Raw genomic sequence first — 26,210 nt, 5'->3', positions numbered from 1 at the left:
GCATCCCTGTCCTTATCAAAAGCTTGTCTCAGACCAATGCAAAGTGGACAGTATTTAAAACCTGTGCTGGGCAGCATAAAGTATTTTGCTCAGAGTGCCGGGCAAAGATTGTGAGGCCTGGGCAGGTCGCCCAGCACCGCCCACCATAGCTACAACACTGTTTGCGACTATGTGATAAGGCTATAAGATAGAGCCCATCTCATGATCCTTACAATTGCTACTTTAGGCTTTTGCATATAAGCCAATGGTTGGTGATTTGTCTCAATGTGAAATGGTTTCCCATGCAAATAGGGTTGATGTTTTGAACCCCCCAGACAAATGCACTAGGCACTCATTTTCGTCGGTTGAGTAATTTCGCTCGCCCTGTTGTAGTTTTCTGCTGGCATAAGCAACTGGGAATTTCTCATCTTGGTGTTCTTGGAGTAAGATGTCTTGCTTTTTCCTCCGTGAGCTGAATTTAACAATAATGGCTCTGTCCTTGTTAAGAGTCTGAATTTCAACTTAAACAAATCAAGTACAAGAGACTCTGGGTTGTTGTCTGGCACCTCAGGAATGCCAAAATTGCAGACTATGTTGCTACAGGAGTATGCTTAATTTCTTTGGATTAGCAGGGCGTGGCTCATCAGTATTGTTTTCAAAATAGGCGTTCATGGGTTTCTTTTGTTCTAGGACAAAAACCTGGCAAACCGGTTAAAAATCAAGCAAACTGGTCCTGCTGGCCAGTTGAAAAAAAAGTTAAGGGCAACCCCCTGAAAAAGCAATAATAGTTAAAGTGTCTTGCTCTGTCTTGTCACGGCTGGGATTCAAACCCTTGTTTTGTTGAACAGAACTATCAGAGCTCTTAACCGCTCGGCTACAACACCCTACTCACTAAATGTTTAAATTTGTTTTCATTCTTGACATGTTTTGATATCAACTTACAGATCAACTAACGCAGGCAGAGCGTCAGATCTTCAATCACGATGGCTTGGCTTTCCATCGCACTCAGCAGAGACTCACAGAGTGGCCAGCAATATATGACAGCTCACATCCAAAGGTACAAACAATGCTTATAATTGAACCATTACTAATATTTTAGTATTTAGTTTTTCTTAAAGACAGTGGACACTATTGGGTATTGTCAAAGACTTGTCTTCTCACTTGGTGTATCTCAACATATGCATAAAATAACAAACCTGTGAAAATTTGAGCTCAATCGGTCATCGAACTTGCAAGATAATAATGAAAGAAAAAAACACCCCTGTCGCACAAAATGGTGTGCGTTTAGATGGTTGATTTCGAGACCTCAAGTTCTAAATCTGAGGTCTCGAAATCAAAATTACTTCTTTCACGAAAACTATGGCACTTCAGAGGGAGCCATTTCTCACAATGTTTTTTACCATCAACCTCTCCCCATTACTCGTCATCAAGAAAGGTTTTATGCGAATAATTATTTTGAGTAATTACCAATAGTGTCCACGGCCTTTAAAGCTGCTCTCACACTGTGGCAAATATGAATATTTGAGGGCGTCTCAAAGCATTTCCAACATTTTACCACTGGTCACTGATGGGCCTTAATTCAGTTCCTTCTGACTCAGCTCCCTGTGGAGTTTACAACCTGTGCAACATTAATATGCGCTTTCGGCTAAATCAGTCAAAAGAACCATCTTTGCCCTCACAGGTACCCATTGACCCCTGGGTGAAGAGGTGCAATTATAGATGTGTCTTGCTCAGGGACACAAATGTCAAGACCACACACACTCGGCCATACTCACTAAATGTTTAAAGGAACATGTTGCCTTAGAATGGTCGAGTTGGTCTTTGAAAGTGTTTGAATCTGTTTGGTATGAAATGCAAATGGTTAGATATAATATAATGATCCACACAAACATGTCTCAAAATTGCATGGTTTTTGTGGAATCAAAATTTTGACTCCATAATACGGCCGACCATGATAGTTTGTGACACAAAGAAAAAAACGTGCAATTTGGAGTCAAACTTGTGTGGATCAGTATCTTCTACTTTTAAAATATCTTTATAACCAAAAATTTTTCATAAACGGTTTCAATGATTTTCAAAGACCAACTCGTCCCATCCAAGGCAACGTATTCTTTTAAATTAGTACTCATCAAACATGTTTTGTCATCAACTTACAGATCAACTAACGCAGGCAGAGCGTAAGATCTTCAATCACGATGGCTGGCTCTCCAGCACACTATGCAGAGATGTGTCATTCAATCAATGTTGAAGCATCGCAGCAATCTATGACGGCTCACATCTAAAGGTATGGGAAATTGATTGAAACTGCTAACCATGAGTAATGTTTTTATTATGGCAACTTGAGGGCCTTGTCACACAAGGCAACTTTGACAGGTATCTTGGAGGCAACCAATTGCAGTGTATGCTACAATGTAAAATTTTATTAAAACCTTACAGAGGGCACCACAGCAAAAGCACAGGGCACCTGCGCAATTGCTGTGGATGCTCTGGGTTATTTCAAGGCCTGCAACTTACTATATGAAAATAAGTACAAAATATTCTGAACATTCCCTCTTTTGTAAAAGTTTCGTGGCCCAGCGGGTAAGAGCACCGTTTCAAACTTGGGTGGTTTTTTTTTCAGAAGAGTGTGGGTTCAAGTTCACACTTGTGTCCTTAAGCAAGACACTTAACTATTGCTTCGTCCTTTGGATGGGACAGGAAGTCGTTGGTCTTGTGTGTTGTGTAAGGTTTGTAAAAGAACCTAGTGCAAATAGGCATTGAAGTTCATTCTCGTTCCCCCTTTTTACTTTTTTTTCATCTACAGATCAAGTGAGCCAAGTCTGTCCGTCAAACTTAGCAGAGGAAATGTCTCCCAGCTGTCGTTGTTGAAGCTCTGATGACCGTCAAGCAAGCTGCCTTGACAACTCTGTCAACTTCCTGTGTACAGGTATGACATCAAGTTGATACTGATAATAAAAATGTATGAATCTTTCACTAAAAGGTGGATCCAACCCACAGCCAAAATCGCATTTAAAGTTGAACTGTTTTGCAAAAGTCTGAAAGAATGCTAGTTTTACTTAATAACAATAATAATAGTTTTGTTGTAGCGATATACCCCTGAAGGGTGTCTCAAAGTGCTTCCAACATTACTACCCCTGAGCCAGTTAAGATATTTCTCAAACCATCTTAGCTCCCTGGGGAGTATTCCAACCTGTGCTGCCAAATATTTAGCACACTAAAAAAAAAGCTAATCAATCACAAGAACCATCTCTGCCTTGGCAGGGGTGGAGAGTCGCAGTTATAGTCGAGTGTCTTGCTCAGGGACCCCGCCACGACAACCTACTCACTAAATGTATAAATTTGTACTCATTCTTGACATGTTTTGTCATCAACTTACAGAGCCGGAGGTGAGGTCCATAACAGCGCCAGCCACCAACCAAGGTCATTACCACGCAGTGAAGACCGGTTACAAACACTGTTATTCCCATTAATAAATACCTTTTTAGCGAATTAAACGTCTAAAATTGTCCAAATTTTGTGACTTTTTTCTCGGCGGTACTTCCAGACATGTTCAGGGGCCATATTTGAGCTTTTAATGGTTCCCATCTCTTTTGTGCGTTAATCACATAACTGATCTTTGAGACCAGTGACTCTTTTAAATAATGACCTGTTCAGCGCCTTCACTGGGGTCAAGGGAGGCAAATGATTGGACGATAGCTGTTCCTTGTGCTTTAAACGCGCGCTTGAGCTCGGCGTTAGTTCATACGCGCGCACATGTTACACGCGCGCACTTAAAATTTATACGGGGGAATTCTATGTCGCTGAAGAGAAATTACCACACTCTCAGACTTGAAATCAAGTTTACGTGGTATGAGGAGACCAATCAGAGATCGAAAATACCCGGACGTAAGTGGTTTTGTTCGTCCTGAAATGATTTGCGCAAAATTGTTTGCACAATTAGTTGATCTTGCAGGAATAGTTTGTGCAACTGCCGATCGTGCAGGAATGGTTTGTGGTTTGTGTAATTGGCATATCTAATTGAGCATGAATAGTTTGTGCAATTTGCCGATAGTACAGGAGTAGTGTGCGCAGTAGTCCGATAGATACCGAATAATTTGCACAATTTGGAAATAGTGCAGGAATGGTTTGTGCAATTTGATAATAGTGCAGGATTGGTTTAGCCCCCGGACAAAATTTTACCCTGTGGAGAACCCTGACAAGAGTAACACATGTAGGTGAACATTGAAATGTGAATGGCTTTTCTCCTTGGAGATTGCCTTGAACTGGTTGCCCGTTAATTGCCTCTTGTGACATGGCCCTTAGGCTGAATTTTGCTATTAAAGGGACACCACAATTTTCTTTGAGCAATGGGCACTTCTATGAGGCAAATGTAAAACTGTACTGAAACCTTGCAGAGGGCACCACAGCAAAAGCACAGGGTGCCGTGGGTTATTTCAAGGCCTGCAACTTACTATGTGAAAATAAGTACTAAGTGTTCTGGACAATCCCTCTTCTGTGAGAGAATTGTATCCCCATAACAGGCCTGATACTTCTGATAAGCAGATTGTGGGTTTGAGTCCCGGTCATGACACTTGTGTCCTTAATGATTTGGGTACTTTTTATACGTCTATTATATTGTTGCGGTACCCGCTGCCAAAACATGGGACTCGAACTGCCTTTAGCTACGGGCAATCTTGGTTGTCTAGTTGGTAAGACACTTGTCTAGAATTGCAAGGGTCGTGGGTTCAAGTCCCACACAAGTAATATGCCTGTGAATTTTTTCAAAGGACTCTGGAAAGTACTGAGCTTACAGTGCTTATACACACATCTATGATAGTTATTATTGTTAAGTTGTCTATTTAAGTTATATGTCCAAGGTCTGGTCTCTACAAGAGACACTGTTTTTTCTTGACTGCATAAATAGTGTACAAAATAGGCATTGAGTTTCATTGTCATTCCCTTTTTTCATCTACAGATCAAGTGAGCCATGTCTCTGTTCGTCAAACTGAGCAGAGGAAATGTCTCCAAGCTGTCGTTGATGAAGCTCTCGAGACCGTCAAGCAAGCTGCCTTGGCAACTCTACCAACTTCCTGTGCACAGGTACGACACAAACTTGATACTGATAATATAAATTTATAAATCATATTTATAACATTGTCAACGTTCACTAAAAGATGGATCCAACCCACAGCCAAAATCGCATACAAAGTTGAACTGTTTTTCAAAAGTATGAAAGAATGCTAGTTTTACTTAAAGTCACCTGGAAGTGGTATTTTTTTTTAAATAAAGCTTTTGTCACTAAAATATGTGTTTTTATGAGAGGAATGTGAATAAAAAATTAACTAAGGTTTCAAAATCTTAGTTTTGATTGTATTTACAAATTTACGAGTAGGCCCCGACCCGAGAGGGCGCTGTTCGTGACGTATTTCAAGGCGCGATATTTGGAGGGAAAATTTGTAGTCCGGGCCCCTGTACATTACGTCTGGGAACATGGCACATCAAAACAAATTTAGACACGATTTTACACACATACGTACATTGAAACTTGAACATGTTGAACGCCTAGTGGTTTTTACAAAAGCTATTGCTGCTATTTTTATTTAACTATGCGACTTTTTAGTGACCAAATGGGTTGTAAGATGTGGGTCTGCCTACGTATTATTATAGAAATACGGCCACGGAGCAGACTGCACGCACGCACTATGGCTGCTGTATAATGGGCGGACGGTCACATAGGACCTGCATGCACGGTGAATCGCATGCGGTACCAACAAAAAATCGTGTCACTTGGCAAAAGCTAAAAACATACCCTCAAAGTTCAAACTTGCTCTAGTTAATCTGACTTTCGCAGCCCACAACCGCCTATACTTGGGATCTGCAGGAAACAGATGAAGACTGACCCCATCTTTAGTTGTTTTGCTGCATCCAGCAGCAATACACCTGGTCGGCATTGCCGGAAAAATGCCAGAAAAAACCCTTTTTCGCAGCGTACAAACTCACGTCTTAGAATTACATGTACTTTTGCACGTGTGTTTATCTCTGCATCGAGGGGGGTCTATGTTTGATCGAGGCAAAGTCTTCCTTTTCCTACGTCACAAAAGGGGTAGGCGGAGTCAACCCCCCAGTCACTTAATTAATTTTTTTAACATATAAATCGTGACAAACAATTACTCAAAAAATTGTTTTATTGTTAATAAACATATACTCTTATGTTTAAAAGAAAAAAAAATCCTATTTCCAGGTGCCTTTAATACCAATAATAATAATCGGTTTTTATAAAGTGATACACCCATGCAGGGCGTCTCAAAGTGCCCCTGGGCCAGTTATTTTATTTCTAAACCATCTCGGCTCCCTGGGGCATGTACAGCCCCACCTGCCAAGTATGAAATCAATCACAAGAACCATATCTGCTTCGCAGGTACCCAGTGACCTCTGGGTGGAGAGAAGCAATTATAGTTAAGTGTCTTGCTCAGGGACACAAATATCACGACTGGGATTTGAACCCACACTCTGCTGATCAGAAACACCAGAGCTTGAGCTCGGTGCGCTTATTCACTTGGGCCACAACACCCCACTTCTAAATTAAACTTCTAAAAAAAGCTACCAACTTAGCTATCTAGCCTAAATGCTGGTGGTCTCCCTTCATTGTCATTGTTTTGTTTCTTTTCAGAGTTAACCAGTCGGAAGCCAATCGACTATTAACTGCTGTAAATTTGGGGATCAAGAAGGCTTTGACCTCTCAAAGGATGAAATACCAGTCCAGTATTTACCAAAGGGGGAAACTGATTTCTGGGTACAATGTTAATAGTTTAGGTTGGACAACAAAATTAATAACACGAGCATGACTGCCACTATGCCCCCTGAAAGAGTCTTGATGCCCTTGTCATTTCTAACGAAGAAGTTTGAAGAAAAAATGCCTGGTAAAACTCTTGTGATTATATTGCAATTTTTGGCCCAAATTTGATAAAACTGTTGGACTGACTGACCCCTAAGATTTGTTTGAGCTTGAGCCCCAAATTTGCTTAAATTGCTGTTCCTATGAATTTTTTTTTTCAACTTTAAGTCTAAATGTGATAAAATTGCTGGACTTACTTACCCCTTGTGATTTGTTCAATGTTAGGTCCAAATTTGATAAAACTGCTGGACTTGCCCATTGTTATTTTTTCAATGTTGGGCCCAAATTTGATAAAACTGCTTGACTTGCCCCTTGTGATTTGTTCAATGTTAGGCCCCAATTTGATAAATCTGCTAGTCTTAACCCTTGTGATTTTTTCAATTCTAGGCCCAAAATTGATAAAACTGCTGGACTTACCCCTTGTGATTTGTTCAATGTTAGGCCCCAATTTGATAAAACTGCTGGACTTGCCCATTGTAATTTGTTCAATGTTGGGCCCAAATTTGATAAAACTGCTTGACTTGCCCCTTGTGATTTGTTCAATGTTAGGCCCAAATTTGATAAAACTGCTTGACTTGCCCCTTGTGATTTGTTCAATGTTAGGCCCAAATTTGAAAAAAAAACTGCTTGACTTGCCCCAAATTTGATAAAACTGCTTGACTTGCCCCTTGTGATTTGTTCAATGTTAGGCCTAAATTTGATAAAACTGCTTATCTTACCCCTTGTGATTTGTTCACTGTTAGGCCTAAATTTGATAAAACTGCTGGACTTGCCCCAAATTTGATAAAACTGCTTGACTTGCCCCTTGTGATTTGTTCAATGTTAGGCCCCAATTTGATAAATCTGCTAGTCTTAACCCTTGTGATTTTTTCAATTCTAGGCCCAAAATTGATAAAACTGCTGGACTTACCCCTTGTGATTTGTTCAATGTTAGGCCCCAATTTGATAAAACTGCTGGACTTGCCCATTGTAATTTGTTCAATGTTGGGCCCAAATTTGATAAAACTGCTCGACTTGCCCCTTGTGATTTGTTCAATGTTAGGCCCAAATTTGAAAAAAAACTGCTTGACTTGCCCCAAATTTGATAAAACTGCTTGACTTGCCCCTTGTGATTTGTTCAATGTTAGGCCCAAATTTGATAAAACTGCTTATCTTACCCCTTGTGATTTGTTCAATGTTAGGCCTAAATTTGATAAAACTGCTTGACTTGCCCCTTGTGATTTGTTCAATGTTAGGCCCAAATTTGATAAAACTGCTTGACTTGCCCCTTGTGATTTGTTCAATGTTAGGCCCAAATTTGGTAAAACTGCTTGACTTGCCCCTTGTGGTTTATTCAATGTTAGGCCCAAATTTGATAAAACTGCTGGACTTGCCCCTTGTGATTTGTTCAATGTAAGGCCCAAATTTGATAAAACTGCTTGACTTGCCCCTTGTGATTTGTTCAATGTTAGGCCCAAATTTGTGTGGCGATTGCTATTTCAGCAGCCAAGATAAATCTTTTTTTTTGTCTTTTTTTTGGTGTCTTCTACAGATCAAAATCCAGACAGAGTGTCGGATCTCGCAAGGAGTCAGCGTTCATCACTGGTAGAGATGCACAACCTCTTTGGATCAAAATCAAGACAATGAGTGTCGAACCGATCAACACCTTGAGCAATCAATCAACCTTATTGAAGGTAACAATAAACTTTTTTGGCAAAAATCAGAACAAAAGGGTTACCTGAGCCGCTTCCCGAATTCAGAGGGAACTAAATAGTACTTGGTTGACAGATCTTGAGTTGGGTACTAATTTATTATAAAACAAAACAACTCCAGCACCAATTAATCTATGTCAGGCCTGTGAAATCTCCGCTTTAAAGCGGATTTCGGCTCTTTTTTAGTTTTCCCAGTCCGCATTTTTCTTGGGTTCCGCTTTTTCCCCTGTTCCGTTTTCATCTTCTTTTTTTACATCCGAAATAGATCGTCAAGCAGCACGTACCTGGAATCGAGAAGCACTTTAAATGTGATTTGATTTTGACATGTGAGTCGGGGGCTAGACCCAGTAAAATGCTCCGTGTTGGTCTTTCGTTGGAGCCGTTGTTTATTTTTCGCTTAGCGCGATGTCTATTTTACATGTACTTCAAAGTCATTGTTCCATACCAATAGAGGGCGCTTTACTAAAAAGCCAGGACCTTGAGACAAGATTAGGCACACATGGTTTTCCCCCCATGCGACGTACGTTGTGTGTGTACGGTGTGTATTTTTTTACGACAAGTAAAATATATGGCAGTCGAAGACGAGGACTCATCGCGCTTGTGGATGTTTCTGTGAATGTGTTGTGTACGCTTTGATTAAAGCCTTTTATTACGTTCGTAGTGCTGGTCCAAAATCCGGACAACAATTTTCCGCTTTTTTTTCATGACCCGCACACAGGCCTGCTATGTACACTTGCACATTAACTAATTATAATCCAAACATCTCCCTCGAGCTTGAGTAAAACCAAATGATTATCCTTAGCCCCACTTAGGCTCTACAACTAAAGGCAAAATAGCAAATTGTTTACACAGCAGTATTCTTAACTTCTTCAATACAAACTTTAGAATGTTAAATAAATTACATGACTGAGGATGAATATAGGATAATTTTCCGTATGGCGCCACCACTTTTTCACTCATTTTTACAAAAAGGGATATATCAATCAGGTAAATTAGATACTATACTATTTTATTTCGAATGAAAAAGTGGTGGCGCCATACGGAAACTTTTCCTGAATATCACCCACTACTGTTCTACAAAATACGTTGTTCTCCACTTCCAAAACTAAAATACCTTCTCTTTGATTTCCTTTGTCGTTTGTCCCCACACTTTGGGATGCACTCCACTTTACTCACAATAACACAACTCCATACTTCAGTAATTGCACATCAAACAACACCTCAGAAGGATTCAAAATACTTGGCCGAGGGGAATTATATTAACATTGTTCACAGTTCGGATAACTTTCCGTATGGCGCCACCACTTTTTCACTCATTTTTACAAAAAGTAATATATCATTGAGGTAAATAAGTTCCTATATTATTTCATATCGAATAAAAAAGTGGTGGCGCCATACGGAAACTTTTCCCACAGTTCATTCTTGTGCTGTATACTCAAAACTTGCCCATCCAGCGAATCTTGCTTCCATGATGGCCCGGGGCGTATACGTTCCCCCTCACCGTACAAATTGGATTATATCATCGTCTCACTTCCACTCCGCCCAGGGGTGGTTTGTTGATAATAATAATAATAACAAGTTCTTATATAGCGCATTTCACAATAAACTGTATCAATGCTCTTTACATTAGTCCCCTGGTCATTGGGCCAATAAACATCCCTTTAATCTTTCTCAGCTCCCATTAGGGAGTATACAGCCCCGAGCTGCCGTGGCGCTCCGAAAGCTTTTCATTCACAATATCAACCTCTACCCTCGCAGGTACCCATTTATACCCCTGGGTGAAGAGAAGCAATTATAGTAAAGCATCTTGCTCAAGGACACAAGTGTCACGACCGGGATTCAAACCCACACTCCGGTGAATTAGCACCAGAACTTGAATTCGATGCTCTTAACCACTCTATTGATGTACCACCAATGAAAAATACACTTGGTTGCGCCTTCGGAAAAGTTTCCGTATGGCGCCACCACTTTTTCATTTGATATGAAATAACATAGTATCTAATTTACCTCAATGAGATATCCCTTTTTGTAAAAATTAGTGAAAAAGTGGTGGCGTCATACGGAAAGTTATCCGCGCCTTCTTGTGCCCGCCCTTCACACTCCCATAAAGGCCATCTGAAAATTCATAGGAAACACTTTGCCATATTTTCGGCCATTTGATATTAAAACCATCATGCATAAATAACTTCAATTTGAGTTTATACACCAATATATTCACACATTCAAGATCGTCAACATAATACTTGATGGGTTACTTTCCCCGTGTCCCTAAACACCTCAGCTCAAATTAGCTCAACGGCACTTCAAACTTATCAATACCTTACTAAACACAACTATAGTGGTTCTTCCATGAAAATAATAATAAAATGATTTAACTTACAGTTGATGATCGGATCGTCCAACCTGTCGTCCTTGTTGCCAAAGTCAAAGATTGGGTGAATAAATCTAACCCTCCGCACTCAGCTGGCATCAATTCAATCTGGCTGCAAAAATATTTTCTAACTTGCTGCAAAATATTTTCTAGCTTGCAGGAAATGTTCCCTTAATTTTATTGGTTTTAAGGAATAGCTTGTACCTATATCTGTACAAATATTTTAGCAGCAGGCAATTGGCATACACTCTTTACCACTGTAGACTCTACTGAATCCTTCCCACTATCATATACTTCACACACATACACTACTATGTACACTCTATCAGCCGACACCCTGCACCTTTCTTATGATAGACTTACCCCCAAGATTATGCAAATAAGCTGTAAGGTTAAACTTGAGGTTCACTGCTCCTCATGTTGGGGTATCCCCTCTGGGCCAAAAGTGTGCATAATGAATAATTAATATTGACCCCAAACAACCATGGCCAAATGGGTCCTGGCACCAAGCCCTTCATGAATATTTACACAAAATTAAAAAGAACTTGAACAAATTTAGGCAGTATCTCTGAAGAAAAAGAATGAATATTCATATGACATCCAAGCATGTGCATGTTTCTGTAACAGTAAAGCTTGCCATTTAGAAGGTAATCTTTAACTAACTTAAAGTTACCCTGGTGTACCTCTTACTACTTGCACCCCTTGCGATTTCTTTTATTTTTAAATTTTAGTCCCAAATTTGCTAAAACTGCTGGACTTACCCTTTGTAATTTTTTCAATGTTAGGCCCAAATTTGATAAAACTGCTGGACTTGCCCCTTGTGGTTTGTTCAATGTAAGGTCTAAATTTGATAAAACTGCTGGACTTGCCCCTTGTGATTTGTTCAATGTTAGGTCTAAATTTGATAAAACTGCTGGACTTGCTCCTTGTGATTTGTTCAATGTTAGGTCTAAATTTGATAAAACTGCTTGACTTGCCCCTTGTGGTTTGTTCAATGTTAGGTCTAAATTTGATAAAACTGCTGGACTTGCCCCTTGTGATTTGTTCAATGTTAGGCCCAAATTTGATAAAACTGCTTGACTTGCTCCTTGTGATTTGTTCAATGTTAGGCCCAAGTTTGTGTGGCGGTTGCTATATCAGCAGCCGTGATAAATCTGTTTTTGTTCTTTTTTTTGTCTTCTACAGATCAAAATCCAGACAGAGAGTGTCGGATCTCGCAAGGAGTCAGCGTTCATCTCTGGTAGAGATGCACAACCTCTTTGGATCAAAATCAAGACAATGAGTGTCGAACCGATCAATGCCTCAAGCAATCAATCAACCTTACTGAAGGTAATTATATATTTTTGGCAGTGATAGTAAAGTTTGCCGTTTAAAAGCAAATCTTTATCTACCTTGAAGTTACCCTGGTGTACTTCTAACGACTCATACCCCTTGCAATTTCTTTTTATTTCTTTTTTATTTTAGTCCTTAATTTGATAAAACTGCTGGACTTACCTCTTGTGATTTTTTTAAATTTTAGTTCCAAATTTGATCAAACTGCTGGACTTACCCTTTGCAATGTTGTATTTTATTTTAGGCAAATATTTGACAAAAACTGCTAAACCCAAGCGATTTTGTTCAAACTTAAGGCCCAATTTCGATAAAACTGCTGGACCTACCAAATTGGTACTAAGTGCTGGACTTACTACCCCTTGTGGTTTTTTTTTTAATTGAAGCCCAAATTTGTCTGGTGATTGCTATATTATCTGAGATGATTAATTTTTGTTATTTTTTATTTTGTTGTCTTCTATAGATCAAATTCCAGTCGGAGAAGGTCGGATCTCTCAAGGAGTCAGCAGCCATCACTGGTAGAGATGCACAACCTTGTTGTATACTTTGTAATTATTTGTATATTATAGGGATGTAATTATAATTAATTGTGTGGTGAATTCTTCACACTTTTAGTTGTGTGGTGAATCCTTCACACTTTTAGTTGTGTGGTGAATTGCTCACACTTTTTGTTGTGTGGTGAATCGCTCACACTTCACTCTATGTGATGATCCATACTTCCCTTGTGTGGTGAATCATCAAACTCACAAACTGAAACGTTGTCAAAGGCTCTAATTAGTTAATTTAATTCAGATGTGCTGATGTGTGGAGTTGACAAACTTGGTTGCCATATAGTGGAGCCGGATGGGAATTTTTCCCCAAGAGGGTATGAGTTAGGCGGGGTTTTGCCCATCTCATACATCAGCAACAGGAATGCAACATCTGATTTTTATGGTTTTTTTTTTTTATAACCATTAAATAATTTTAAAACACAGCACAAAATCTTGCTGTGCCTGGATTTCTGGAAATATCAATTCTTTTATCAAAATACAGAGTTGCATGACTGAAATGAGAGACACTTTAGTGTCTAAATTTTTAGAAGTCAAACAAAATTTGACTTAGTATTTCCTGTTTAATTGTTAGTTGAATAATAGTTTAATAAGTTTTGTATATTAGTCAGCGTTTCAGGCTGTGCCACACTTTGTGTGTTGAGTAAGTGACAGACACTTTCCCTTGTGTTACTCTGAGTTGCTTACACTTCCTTTGTGTAATGAGTAACTGACACTCCCTTGTGTTACTCTGGGTTCACACTTCCTTTGTGTAGTGAGTAACTGACACTCCCTTGTGTTACTCTGAACTCACACTTCCTTTGTGTAGTGAGTAACTGACACTCCCTTGTTTTACTCTGGGATCACACTTCTTTTGTGTAGTGAGTAACTGACATTTCCTTGTGTTACTCTGGGCTCACACTTCCTTTGTGTAGTGAGTAACTGACACTCCCTTGTGTTACTCTGGGCTCACACTTCCTTTGTGTAGTGAGTAACTGACACTCCCTTGTGTTACTCTGGGCTCACACTTCCTTTGTGTAATGAGTAACTGACACTCCCTTGTGTTACTCTGGGATCACACTTCCTTTGCGTAGTGAGTAACTGACACTTTCCCTTGTGTTACTCTGGGCTCACACTTCCTTTGTGTTGTGAGTAACTGACACTCCCTTGCGTTACTCTGAGCTCACACTTCCTTTGTGTAATGCATAACTGACACTCCCTTGTGTTACTCTGGGATCACACTTCCTTTGCGTAGTGAGTAACTGACACTTTCCCTTGTGTTACTCTGGGCTCACACTTCCTTTGTGTTGTGAGTAACTGACACTCCCTTGCGTTACTCTGGGCTCACACTTCCTTTGTGTAATGCATAACTGACACTCCCTTGTGTTACTCTGGGCTCACACTTCCTTTGTGTAGTGAGTAACTTACACTCCCTTATGTTACTCTGAGCTCACACTTCCTTTGTGTTGTGAGTAACTGACACTCTTCTTTGAATTGTTATCCACTTTTACCTACTCTGATTTGTGTTTAGATTTACCCACACTTCCCCCTGTGTGCTAAATTACTTAAATTTTCACTAAAGTTTATAAAGATCAATCCTTTTCACACTCAAAGATATATGATTTAGATTCGTACATGCCAAATTCACAAAACAAAATCTTTCTAAATCAAAGAAAAACTTCCCTTGCAGGTAATCAGGGCACTCTGATTGTTTTCTTGGGAAACAGTTTAACCAGTCAGAGAGCATTCTGATTGAAACTGTTCAAAGAAATTTAAGCATTCTTTTGGCAGATATTTTGGATGAATATAAAATCGCTACCTTCCCTTGCAGATAATCAGGGCACTCTGATTGTCTTCTTGGGAAACAGTTTAACCAGTCAGAGGGCACTCTGATTAAAATGTTCAGTGAAATTAAAACAATCTTTTGGCAGAACTTTTTGATCTTGATTTGAAAAAGACAAACTATTTCTTATTTATTTTTACTAACAATAAATTCTGAATCATATGTCTTTGTATTATTTAAGTTAAATGTAAGAGTTGCTCCTACCGAAAAATGAGACCATTTAAAAAAGTGAAACTTTAAACACATGATGACTTTTCTTGCAAGCGAAGCCATTAACGTTGTTTCACTGACCAAGCATAAAAACAAAACTATGGCAATCTAGGTAAAATTTTAAAAAAGAAATGACTTTGTCTGCAAGCGAAGCCACTGACTTTGTTTCAGGAACCAACAAAACCAACAAAACTATGGAAATCTCTGTATCTTGCAGAGATATGGAAATTTCTACCAAAACAGATTTCACTATTCATGAATTTTGGAATAAAATGGGTTTTTTATGGTACTTTTGTTCTGAAAGATATTGGCAATATCTTTCAGATCTTAAGGGAAACAACGTTTTCTTATTTTGCTTTTCTCAAGTTTTTGGTTCAGGTTTTTTTTATTTTTTATGAAATGTTCAAGATTTAAATTATGGACTCATTGTGTATGAGCAGCTCATTGTGCTATGTTAGGGCCTCATCCAAACCCTCTGAAAAACTCGCAGAGTTGTGCAAACACCTGTGCCTGTTGGTGGACCCCCTCGGCTGCCTGGAACAAGTGTTGGTCCTTTGGGCCCGGGTGCAATGGAAGGTATGTTTTCCGTTTAGTGAAATTCTTTTAGATGCACGACTAGTGTTCTCCTTCACTGGTGTAATGCCTTACAAAATTTGACGAGCTAGAGCGAGCATTTTTGGAAGCATGCGTTTGTACTAGGGCCTGAGCTGGAAGTTAGTGGTTGGTCCCTAAAACGTTCTGGTCGGCAAGATCTCTCAAGACGTCGGGATGAGGGCCCCTTATAATTTAGCCTTTTGTTGGTCACGTCATTCTTTTGTTTTTGAGTAAACAGGTTTGTACTGGGGATCTTTCATGATCAACAAAGGTGCCAAGAGATGTCTTTGTTTGAGCCAATGAAATCTTGACTGGGTGGATGATGAGGACTTCTATCCAGTTGATGATATGAGGGCTGGAGAAACATGTTCTGCTTGGTCATGCCACTTCACATTCAAAATATCTAGTAAGAACACCAATTTTATTGCCTTTTGATACCAAAGATGACATTGGATTCCTATAATTTATAGTTGTTTTGAGTCGTTTGTTTTTAGAAGAGGTCAAAGGTCAGGTCTATGTCAAGGTTCTTAGGGTCTGGTCATGGTCGAGGGCAATTTACCGCAGGAGATAAACAGATTCAGTTTTCAAAGCAGGGCCAAACAGAAATTTTATCATAAAAGTTCTCTAAAACTTTGCAACATTCACGTTAAACCTTATTATTTCTGAGACCATGGTTTTAAAAATCATACTTGGTAGATCTAAATTCCCTTTTAAAGCACGTCGAAAGTTTATCGATAAATAACATAATAAACATATAAATATTATGGTTCTCCAAAAGCTTGGGAAATTCCCAACTAAATCTTTTTCTCGAGTAAGTTTTTTAAAAAATTGAACTAAACGTTGATCTCGCCAGGAAAACATTTAAATCTTTGGAGAATACTTTCTTTTATAAATCAGACTAGGGTAGAACTTAATTAGTTTTCAATACATGTAAACAAAAAGGTTAATGACAAAAGCTTGGAATATTCACAACTTAATCTTATTCTACAATATAAATTTTAAAAACCAAACAATAAGTAGATCTAAACACTTGCAACGTTAACATTTAAATCTTTAGAGAATACAGACTAGATAGAACTACAAAAATCCAAACATAACTTTTTAGATAAAAGCTCAAATTTTGTGAAGCTTGGGTTATTCACAACTTAATCTTATTTTAGTATATAAGTTTAAAAATCACACAAGGTAGAATTGAACACCTTCATACAGACAGTTTATTATAAATGTTTTAACTTGGGACATCCCACTCAAATCTTAAATTAGGATTTGAAAATCAGATCAAAAAGAACTAAATGTTTAAGACATTTAAAATCCTATCTGAGGATATATGGCTTTTAAAATCAGACTAGGTTAAACTAAACTGCATGTTCTTTGAGTTCAAGTTTGAGCAAGCATGTATAGTTATATTTTTCAGCATTCAATCCGTTCTAGCTAAGGATGTTTACTTGTTAAACTCAATCTCCATTTTGTGTCAAAGGTCAAAAGTTGATCAGTCAAAATTTAAACCATTGCATGAAAGGTCATAGGTCAATTCAAGGTTTCAAGGTGATGAATTTGTCTCAAATTTAGTTGGAAAAATTTACAGCACAAATACATCAAATTATTGGGCTATTCTTTTCACCAGTGATGCTATTGACAGAAAAAGTTAGTGAACTTATGTGTCACCCAAAACAGGGGTTTGAACTTGCGAGTCAAAATAAGTTTCTGTCACAATGAGCACATTTTTAAAGTCAACCCTTGACAAAAATTGAAACTATTCGGTCCCTCATTTTGTTTGATAATAATTCGAGGGGGAAATAAAGTTTTGTCATTTTTCGAAGCTATTTCGGTGGAAACCAAGTGAATGTATTTGACCAAAACCTTCAATTTAGGAAACAGTTGTGCCCTAAATTGAAAAGAAATTTAGTCCCTCATTTATTAGGTAATAGTTTGAGGGGGAAACAAATGCAAAACAGCATGCTTGTAGTTGTTTCCCTTATTAGTACAAGTAAAGGCCAGCATTAGGAAACTTCACTTTAGAAAACAGGGGTGCCCTAAATTGCAATGATCCTTACCCCCTCAATTTGTTAGATAATAATTTGAGGGGAAATAAGTTATACAGCAGTTTTGTCGTACTGTAGTGGAAAACTAGGCAAAATTTACTTTTTCCTACTGCAAGGCCAACAATGTTCGATTGAAATCAAAGTCAAAGTATTCCTAATAAGACTGCAATTTAGGAAACAGTTGTGCCCTAAATTGCAAAGTATTGTAGTCCCTCATGTTATTAGATAATAATTTGAGGGGAATAACTTGGCACAAACTTGTTTTTTGTTTGTTTCTATTCTTTCTCTCTTTTGCTAGGCAAAAAATGTTCAATGCAATCCAAGCTAAAGTATTCCTACCAAGTTTTTAATTTAGAAAACAGTTGTGCCCTAAATTACTAAGATCTTTAGTCCCTCATTTTATTAGATAATAATTTGAGGGGAATTACGTGTGCCAAATTGTGTTTGTTTTCATTCTTTCTCTTGCTTAGTTAAAAAACGTTAAACGCAAACAAAGCAAAAGTATTCCTACCAAGTTCTCAATTTAGGAAACAGTTGTGACCTAAATTACAAAGATCTTTAGTCTCTCATTTTATTAGATAATAATTTGAGGGGGAATTAAATATCACAAATTGTCAACGTTTTTCTCTTGCTGCAAGGCCAAAAATGTTAAGCGCAAACCAAGCGAAAGTATTCCTACCAAGTTTCCAATTTAGGAAACAGTTGTGCCCTAAATTATAAAGATCTTAAGTTCCTCATTTTATTAGATAATAAATTGAGGGGGAATTAAACGTTAGAAATTGTTTAGGTTTTACTTTGTCTGCAAGGCCAAAAATTTTAAGCGCAAACCAAGCGAAAGTATTCCTACCAAGTTTCCAATTTAGGAAACAGTTGTGCCCTAAATTATAAAGATCTTAAGTTCCTCATTTTATTAGATAATAAATTGAGGGGGAATTAAACGTTAGAAATTGTTTAGGTTTTACTTTGTCTGCAAGGCCAAAAAGGCTGGCGCAAACCAAGTTAGAATATTCCTTTTAAACGCCAGTTCAGGAAACAGTTGCTTTTTTTTTTTTTTCTTGTTCTTTACGTTAAAATATTCCTCTTTTTGAGTGTTTACTTCTCTTCGTAATTACTTTCTCTGAACACAAATGCCCAAAGTTTTAGGTTACAAATACATGTAACTCAAAAGGTCAACATTTTTAGTTGAATTTTAGTGATCTAGAAATCATTGCCGTGTTGTGTAGTAGTCTAGAAATCAGTTCTTGATCCATCTTAGCTGTGTTAAAATGTTTTGTCGTTTATATGGTCTAAGTCGGTCTCTTTTAGGATGGTAGTCGTTATATAAATCCAATGTCATCTGTGTTATCATTTATTGGCAAACATAGTGAGAAAACGTCACTATTCAGCTTACTAAAACTTAAAAACTGGCTACGTTTGCGTCAATATGTCAGGCATTCTTCTGGTACATGCAATGTGTTTTACACATCGTCAACTTTGTTTTTAATCAAAGTTGGCCAAAAACAAGTTCACTTGTAGCCATTTTGTCAGTCGACTACATCTGAGCGTCCAAATTGCAGCCCCATGGAAAGCAAGGGGGAAATTAGTGGCCATCGCATAATTTGTTTTTCCAACCAGCATATCATCACCTGGATAGAAGTCGTCATCATCTGTTGAGTTAGGATCCTCTTGGAACAAGCGTCGACAACTCTCTGCACCACCAGTGTGGCTTGGTTGCAAGACAACAATCGGTGAAATCTTTGGCCCTTGAGGGCACCAGTTCATTTAAGCAAGCAACAACTACCTTCTGCTCAACACTTGCGTCTAAATAACAAAGCGCAGAATTGCGTCTAGCTCGTTTATATTTTGTGAGACATTACAACATTGAAGTAGACACTAGGAGTACATCTAATTGAACTTCACTGAACAGAAAACATATTGACCATTGCACTTGGGCTTTTAGATCATCACAAGTTCCAAGTGGCCGAGGGGGTCCACCAACAGGCACAGGTGTTTGCACAACTCTGCTTTTTTTTTTGGCCAAATTTTTCAATAAAAAATTGGACACGACTCTCCTTGTATCTTGTGTTTTATTTGCCTTAACCCTACCCCCCCCCCAACTTAAATATTGACGGCCCACCTTATCCCGGTGGGCCCCCAGGCTGTCATTTTTGCCCACAATACAATTGGGTGTGTTTATCAGTCGCTTTTAGCAAGTCATTTTGCGCAAGGAAACTCCCTTTAAATAAATACACACCCAATTTATTGCATTGTGGGAAAACATGGCCGCCAAATAGATAATGAGACAAACAATGAGACAACAGTTTCGAGTTCAGACAAATCAACTCATAAGTTGACTTGCCCGTAAATAGCATCATCCTTTATTCTTGTACATATAATAACACTCGCTATTTGATATAGACACAAGGCAACATTTTAGGCAAAATTGGATAAGTACGTAAGGCTATTATTTAGTCTTGGGAATTTTTGGGCAAAGTTGGATAAAAACGCAAGGCCACGTCTTGTGGAATTTTCGGGCAAAGTTAGATAAAAAACGCAAGGCTATAGTCTTGTGGAATTTTTGGGCAAAATTTGAGCAGTTGGATAAAAACGCAAGGCTTAGCCTTGTGGAATTTTTGGGCAAAGTTGGATAAAACGAAAGGCTTAAAAAAGTCTTGTGGAATTTTTAGGCAAAATTTGAGCAAAGTTGTATAAAAACGCAAGGCTATAGTCTTGTGGAATTTTTTGGCAAAGTTGGATAAAACGCAAGGCTTTCGGGCAAAGTTGGATAAAAAACGCAAGGCTATAGTTGTGTTGAATTTTTGGGGGAAAATTTGAGCAAAGTTGGATAAAAACGCAAGGTGGAATTTTTGGGCAAAATATGAGCAAGATTGGATAGTCTTGTGGAATTTTTGGGCAAAATTTGAGCAAAGTTGGATAAAAACGCAAGGCTATAGTCGTGTGGAATTCTTTGGCAAAATTTGAGCAAAGTTGGATAAAAACGCAGACTATATAGTCTTGTGGAATTTTTGGGCAAAGTTTGATTAAAACGCAAGGCTTTAGTCTTGTGGAATTTTTGGGCAAAGTTGGATAAAACGCAAGGCTATATATATAGTCTTGTGGAATTTTCGGGCAAAGTTGGATAAAAAACGCAAGGCTATAGTCTTGTGGAATTTTTTGGAAAAATTTGAACAAAGTTAGAAAACTTCTTGTGGAATTTTCTGGCAAAATTTGAGCAAAATTGGATAAAAACGCATGGCAAATTTTGAGCAAAGTTGGATAAAAACTCAAGGCTATAGTCTTGTTGAATTTTCGGGGAAAGTTTGAGCAAAGTTGGAAAAAACGCAAGGCTACAGTCTTGTGTAATTTTTTGAAACATTTGAGCAAAATTGGATAAAAATGGAAGGATATAGTCTTGTGGAATTTTTGGGCAAATTTGAGCAAATTTGGATATAAACGCAAGGCAAATTGTAAACAAAGTTGGATAAAAACACAAGGCTTTATATAGTCTTGTGGAATTTTTGGCAAAAATTTGATAAAAACGCAAGGCTATATATATATAGTCTTGTGGAAATTTTTGAAAAAATTTGACAAAATTGGATAAAAACGCAAGGCTATATAGTCTTTTGGAATTTTTGGGCAAAATTTGAGCAAAATTGGATATTTTTGAGCAAATTTTGACAAAAACGCAAGTCTTGTGGAAAGTTGGAAAAAACGCAGGCTATAAGGAAATTTTGCAAAAAAATTGACAAAATTGGATAAAGACACAAGGCTATAGTCTTTCAGAATTTTTGGGCAAAATTTGAGCAAAACTGGATCAATTCGCAATTCTTGTGGAATTTTTGGGTAAAATTGGATAAAAACGCAATGCTATAGTCTAGTGGAATTTTAGGGAAAAATTTCAGCAAAGTTGGACAAAAAACGCAGGGCTATAGTCTTGTGTAATTTTTTTAGAAATTTGAGCAAAATTGAATAAAAACGCAAGGCTATAGTCTTTCGGAATTTTTGGGGAAAATTTGAGCAAAATTGGATAAATTCGCAAGGCTATAGTCTTTCAGAATTTTTGGGCAAAATTTGAGCAAAGATGGATCAATTCGCAATTCTTGTGGAATTTTTGGGCAAAATTGGATAAAAACGCAAGGCTATAGTCTTGTGGAAATTTTGGAAAAAATTTGAGCAAAGTTGGAAAAAAACGCAGGCTATAAGGAAATTTGGAAAAAAATTGACAAAATTGGATACAGACACAAGGCTATAGTCTTTCGGAATTTTTGGAAAAAATTTGAGCAAAATTTGAAAAAACGCAAGGCTATAGGCCTGTGTAATTTTTTTGGAAAATTTTGAGCAAAGTTGGATAAAAAAGCAAGGCTTATGGTCTTGTGGAATTTTGGGAAAAATTTGAGCAAAATTGGATAGATTCGCAAGGCTATAGTGGAATTTTTGGGCAAATTGGATAAAAACGCAAGGCTTTAGTCTTGTGGAATTGTGGAATTTTTGAGCAAAACTTGAGCAAAATTGGATTTAAACACAAGGCAAATTTTTGAGCAAATTTTGAGCAAAGTTGGATAAAAAGGCAATGCTATAGTCTTGTGGAATTTTTGGGAAAAATTTAAGCAAAGTTTGAAAAAAACGCAAGGCTATAGTCTTGTGGAATCTTTGGGCAAAATTTGAGCAGAATTGGATAAAAACGCAAGGCAATTTTTGAGCAAAGTTGGTTAAAAACGCTAGGCTAATAATAGTCTTGTGGAATTTTTGGGGATAATTTGAGCAAAGTTGGGAGTGAAAAAGGCTTTAAAGGCAGTGGAAACTATTGGTAATTACTCAAAATAATTATTAGCATAAAACCTTTCTTGGTGACGAGTAATGGGGAGAGGTTGATGGTATAAAACATTGTGAGAAACGGCTCCCGCTGAAGCGACGTAGTTTTCGAGAAAGAAGTAATTTTCCACGATTTTGATTTCGAGACCTCAGATTTAGAACTTGAGGTCTCGAAATCAACCATCTAAACGCACACAACTTTGTGTGACAGGGGTGTTTTTTTCCTTTGTTATTATCTCGCAAGTTCGATGACCGATTGAGCTCAAATTTTCACAGGTTTGTTACTTTATGCATATGTTGAGATACACCAACTGTGAAGGCTAGTCTTTGACAATTACCAATAGTGTCCACTGCCTTTAATAGTCTTGTGGAATTTTTGAGCAAATTTGAGCAAACTTGGATAAAAACACAAGGCTTTAGGCGTGTGGAATATTTGGGCAAAATTTTAGCAAAATTGGGTATTAACACAAAAGGCTTACTTTGGGGGAAAATGTTTGGGCAGATAAGTTTGATAAATCTACAACGCTTGATTTTATATAGCCTTGCTGATTTTTTGAGAAATATTTAATAAATATGCAATATGTTCATAGTCCTGAGGCTACAAAAGGTGTAAGCCTTCCATTCTGTTGAGCTTAAATCTCCCTGGGTTCGTTCATTCAGGTCTCGCTTACGAACTGACACTGTTGACTTTGGTGCTGTTTCATGGATGCCAATCGGTCCTGAGAAGATGCAGTTGTTATGCCACCCCGCAGTTGGTTCACATGTAAAACAAAAGCATTTATTCTTGCATTAGTCTTGTGTTAATAATCTGATTGAACAAAATACAATTGTAGGGCAATCTTGTAGCTAAGTACACCCATACAAGCAATATATTTCAGTTTCAAATTTGGCCTATTCATCCTGGTAAGGTTCGTCAAAAACAGGGCTACCACGTGAAGGTCCCAGGATACCTGCCCCACACGAATTCCAGAGTCGTCAGGGCCATTGCACCATCCTGTCGGATGGGTCCGGTCCGCCGTCCCAGAAGGAGGGACAGTCCCCTACTGTACTATCGCGGTCCCTAGTTGGAAAGAACTTAGGGACTACTTCCGTTGGTCAACCATTTGTGATAACACCGGCACCATCCTAGCAGATGAGGAGCCCGAATGCACCTTTAAGATCAACCACCCAGTGGCCCGAGCCGGAAGTAGGACCCCACATGCCACGTGCACGTGTCCAGGTCCCTTTAGTCTTTGGTCCGCACGCACCACCATTTATTTCGATCCGCACGCACCACCATTTATTTCGATCCGCACGCACCACCATTTATTTTGACCGCACGCACCACCAAGTTAGCGCAAAAAATAACGCGTATATGCTTGCTTGCTTGCAATGGTGTACTTATTTACAAGATGCCATTTGTATAGTGAGCTATCAAAACAACTCACTACATGTAAAGCATAAAATATCAACACCAAAACAACCCACTACATGTAAAGCATCAAATATCAACACATGTAAAGCCCGGTTCTTACTTCCTACGAGTACGAATTTGATGTCAGAACCCTCTTTCACACTGATATTCACAGGTGAGTTGAGCAGATTTGAACTGCTGCAAATTATTCGTTTAGAATTTATGATGACAACATACGCTTCGCATTTGTATTCAGTATGAACCGGACTTTACTCATTTAAAAAGAACATCTTACTTTTGTTAATTCATGATCCACAGATGAGCTGCTAGGATGTCTTGATGATACTGATGTTTTCCAAGGCAGTTGATTTCCTTTTTACCCTGCAGCCTTCAATGTGTCGGTAGAGGAGACTCCATCCGTACTTGGTTTCAGGAACTACTGGCCCTGAAAGGTCAAGTTAACAGATAGAATTATGTAATTGTAAGCCAATATTTTGCCGTCAAAACTCTTGCATGGGTAATTTAGACCAGCCCTTTATTTAATAATAACAATAATGGTGACTTCCTGTAGTGCTCAGGTCTGTCATGCAGTGACGCTCATGGCGCTTCAACATTATTACCCCTGGTCACTGGGCCTTATGCCCAGTTCCAGAACTTTTGTTGTCCGTTTGTTATACAAATGTGGCAGACAAAACAGGCTGCACCATAGTTAATCATTGTATTTGGGTATTTGGCTAAATGGAAATTAAAGCATTCTGGGATTTCTACACTATACCATGGCAGATTATTCATCTGCTGTGGCTAACGGCCCAGTTCTGCGATTCATGGTTGATGCTTTACTCATATTTCTCACAAGACAACAAATCCAAGAATTCCAAGTATTTGTCAAGTCAAGGTTTTATTTGGGTCAATTATATTTTTTAAAGGCAATCCCTCAAATGTGCAAGACAATTTGGGTGGAATACATACCTCAAGAAGTTTTAATGGGGGGTTTTGATAAAAACACACCCCCCCCCAAAAAAAAAATTTAATCAGAAATGCAGCCACTATTATAAATCAGCCCAATTTTTGGATGGTGTATTGTTTATAAATCAGACCTCGCTTTAATGACACATTTGTGACCTTCAAACTACCTCAGATTTGAATTAGTTCGGTGTACCAATTGTCTATGGTCATAGTTGACAGAACCTTTATATGTGAATTTAAAATCAATTGCAGTTAAACTACCTCAGTTTTGAATTAGTTCGGTGTACCAATTGTCTATGGTCATAGTTGACAGAACCAACTACCTCAGTTTTGAATTAGTTCGGTGTACCAATTGTCTATGGTCATAGTTGACAGAACCTTTATATGTGAATTTAAAAATCAATTGCAGTTATTTTGCAATTTTAAAATGCATGGCGTTGCTACGGATTGGCCTTTAGCTAAATGAGTTTAATCTGGGCGCTAGTTCCATTTGATTTGCGTACACCAATATCCTTCAAACAATTGTTAGGAATTATGTATTTACCTTCTTAGTTATAGGCCTACATCATAATCAGATCATTATGAACTTTGTTACTGGTGATCTCTTGACATCTTCATGATGATGGATGACAAACCCTAAAAAGAAAAAACATTTATAAGACAAAAATAAGTTTGAACCTAAAATTTAGAAGCTCAGTAAGTCCAGTATTTTTATCGAATTTAGGCTTAATATTCATAAAATCACAAGGGGTAAGTCCAGTATTTTTATCGAATTTAGGCTTAAAATTCATAAAATCACAAGGGGTAAGTCCAGTATTTTTATTGATTTTAGGCCTTCAAATTGAAAAAATCACATGGGGTATATCCAGCATATTATTCAAATTGATAAAATCACAAGGGGTAAATCCAGCAGTTTTATGAAATTTGGGTGTAACTAAAAAAATCACAAGGGGTTACCCCAGCAGTTTTATCATCCCTGGGCCATTCATTATTTGAGGTTTAAATTTCATGGCATTACAAGGTGATTAGCCATTAGCTAGATTAATCTGGGCGCTAGTTTTATTTGATGTGAAGCTCCATTTGCCAACACATTCTTCAAAGGCAAACAAAAACAATTAATAAGAATTATGTATTTACCTTTTTAGTTATAGGCCTACATCATATTCAGATCATTATGAGCTTTGTTACCGGTGATCTCTTGACATCTTCATGATGATGGCAGACAAAAACTACAAAGAAAAACATTTCAAAAGACAAAATAAGTTAGCAACTAAAATTGAAAAAAAAAAACTCTTAATGGGAAAGTCCATCAGTTTTATTGAATTTGGGCCTAAAATGAAACAAATCACAAGGGGCAAGTGGAGCAATTGTATCAAATTTGAGCCTAAAATTGAAAAAAATCACAAGGGGCAAGTCATGCAGTTTTATCAAATTTGGGCCTATCATTAATACAATCACAAGGGGCAAGTCCAGCAGTTTTATCAAATTTTACCCAAAAATAAAACAAAATCGAAAAGGGTATGGCCAGCAGTTTTATCCAATAAGGGCCCAAATTTGTAAAAAAAATCACAATGGGTTAGGTCCTGCAGTTTTATCAAGT

The 26,210-nt window shown here is 37.9% G+C and overlaps 1 protein-coding gene and 1 long non-coding RNA gene across 3 annotated transcripts; one reads left to right on the top strand and one right to left on the bottom strand.

Annotated features, from left to right (window-relative positions):
* Positions 1-2,249: 2,249 nt before the first annotated feature.
* On the top strand, positions 2,250-19,441 carry LOC139940959 (uncharacterized). Of its 2 annotated transcripts, XM_071937364.1 has the most exons (5): positions 2,250-2,263; positions 4,934-5,058; positions 8,385-8,526; positions 12,101-12,244; positions 12,708-19,441. In XM_071937364.1, exons 2-5 carry the CDS (start codon positions 4,946-4,948, stop codon positions 12,819-12,821), a joined length of 513 nt encoding a protein of 170 aa, XP_071793465.1. In that variant the 5' UTR covers positions 2,250-2,263; positions 4,934-4,945; the 3' UTR covers positions 12,822-19,441. The 2 variants fall into 2 exon arrangements, with proteins under 2 accessions (XP_071793465.1, XP_071793464.1); XM_071937363.1 differs by lacking the exon at positions 2,250-2,263 and having other exon boundaries at positions 4,931-5,058.
* Positions 19,442-22,601: 3,160 nt separating this feature from the next.
* LOC139941121 (uncharacterized) lies at positions 22,602-25,840 on the bottom strand. Its single transcript, XR_011786539.1, has 4 exons — positions 25,748-25,840; positions 25,155-25,246; positions 23,940-24,089; positions 22,602-22,970 (listed from the first exon to the last, which is right to left on the bottom strand). It is a non-coding gene; the product is annotated as an uncharacterized lncRNA (long non-coding RNA).
* Positions 25,841-26,210: the final 370 nt, after the last annotated feature.

Source organism: Asterias amurensis, chromosome 8 (assembly GCF_032118995.1).
Source record: "Asterias amurensis chromosome 8, ASM3211899v1".
Taxonomy (NCBI): domain Eukaryota; kingdom Metazoa; phylum Echinodermata; class Asteroidea; order Forcipulatida; family Asteriidae; genus Asterias; species Asterias amurensis.
The sequence above is the reverse complement of the archived record's forward strand: the minus strand, read 5'-3'. Positions and strand labels throughout refer to the sequence as shown.

Bases quoted from the DNA above. Each gene is read 5' to 3' on its own strand.
- LOC139940959 (XM_071937364.1), top strand. From the start codon at position 4,946: ATGTCTCTGTTCGTCAAACTGAGCAGAGGAAATGTCTCCAAGCTGTCG. The intron at 5,059-8,384 runs GTACGACACAAA...TGTCTTCTACAG, and splicing joins TACCAACTTCCTGTGCACAG to ATCAAAATCCAGACAGAGTG. The intron at 8,527-12,100 runs GTAACAATAAAC...TGTCTTCTACAG, and splicing joins ATCAATCAACCTTATTGAAG to ATCAAAATCCAGACAGAGAG.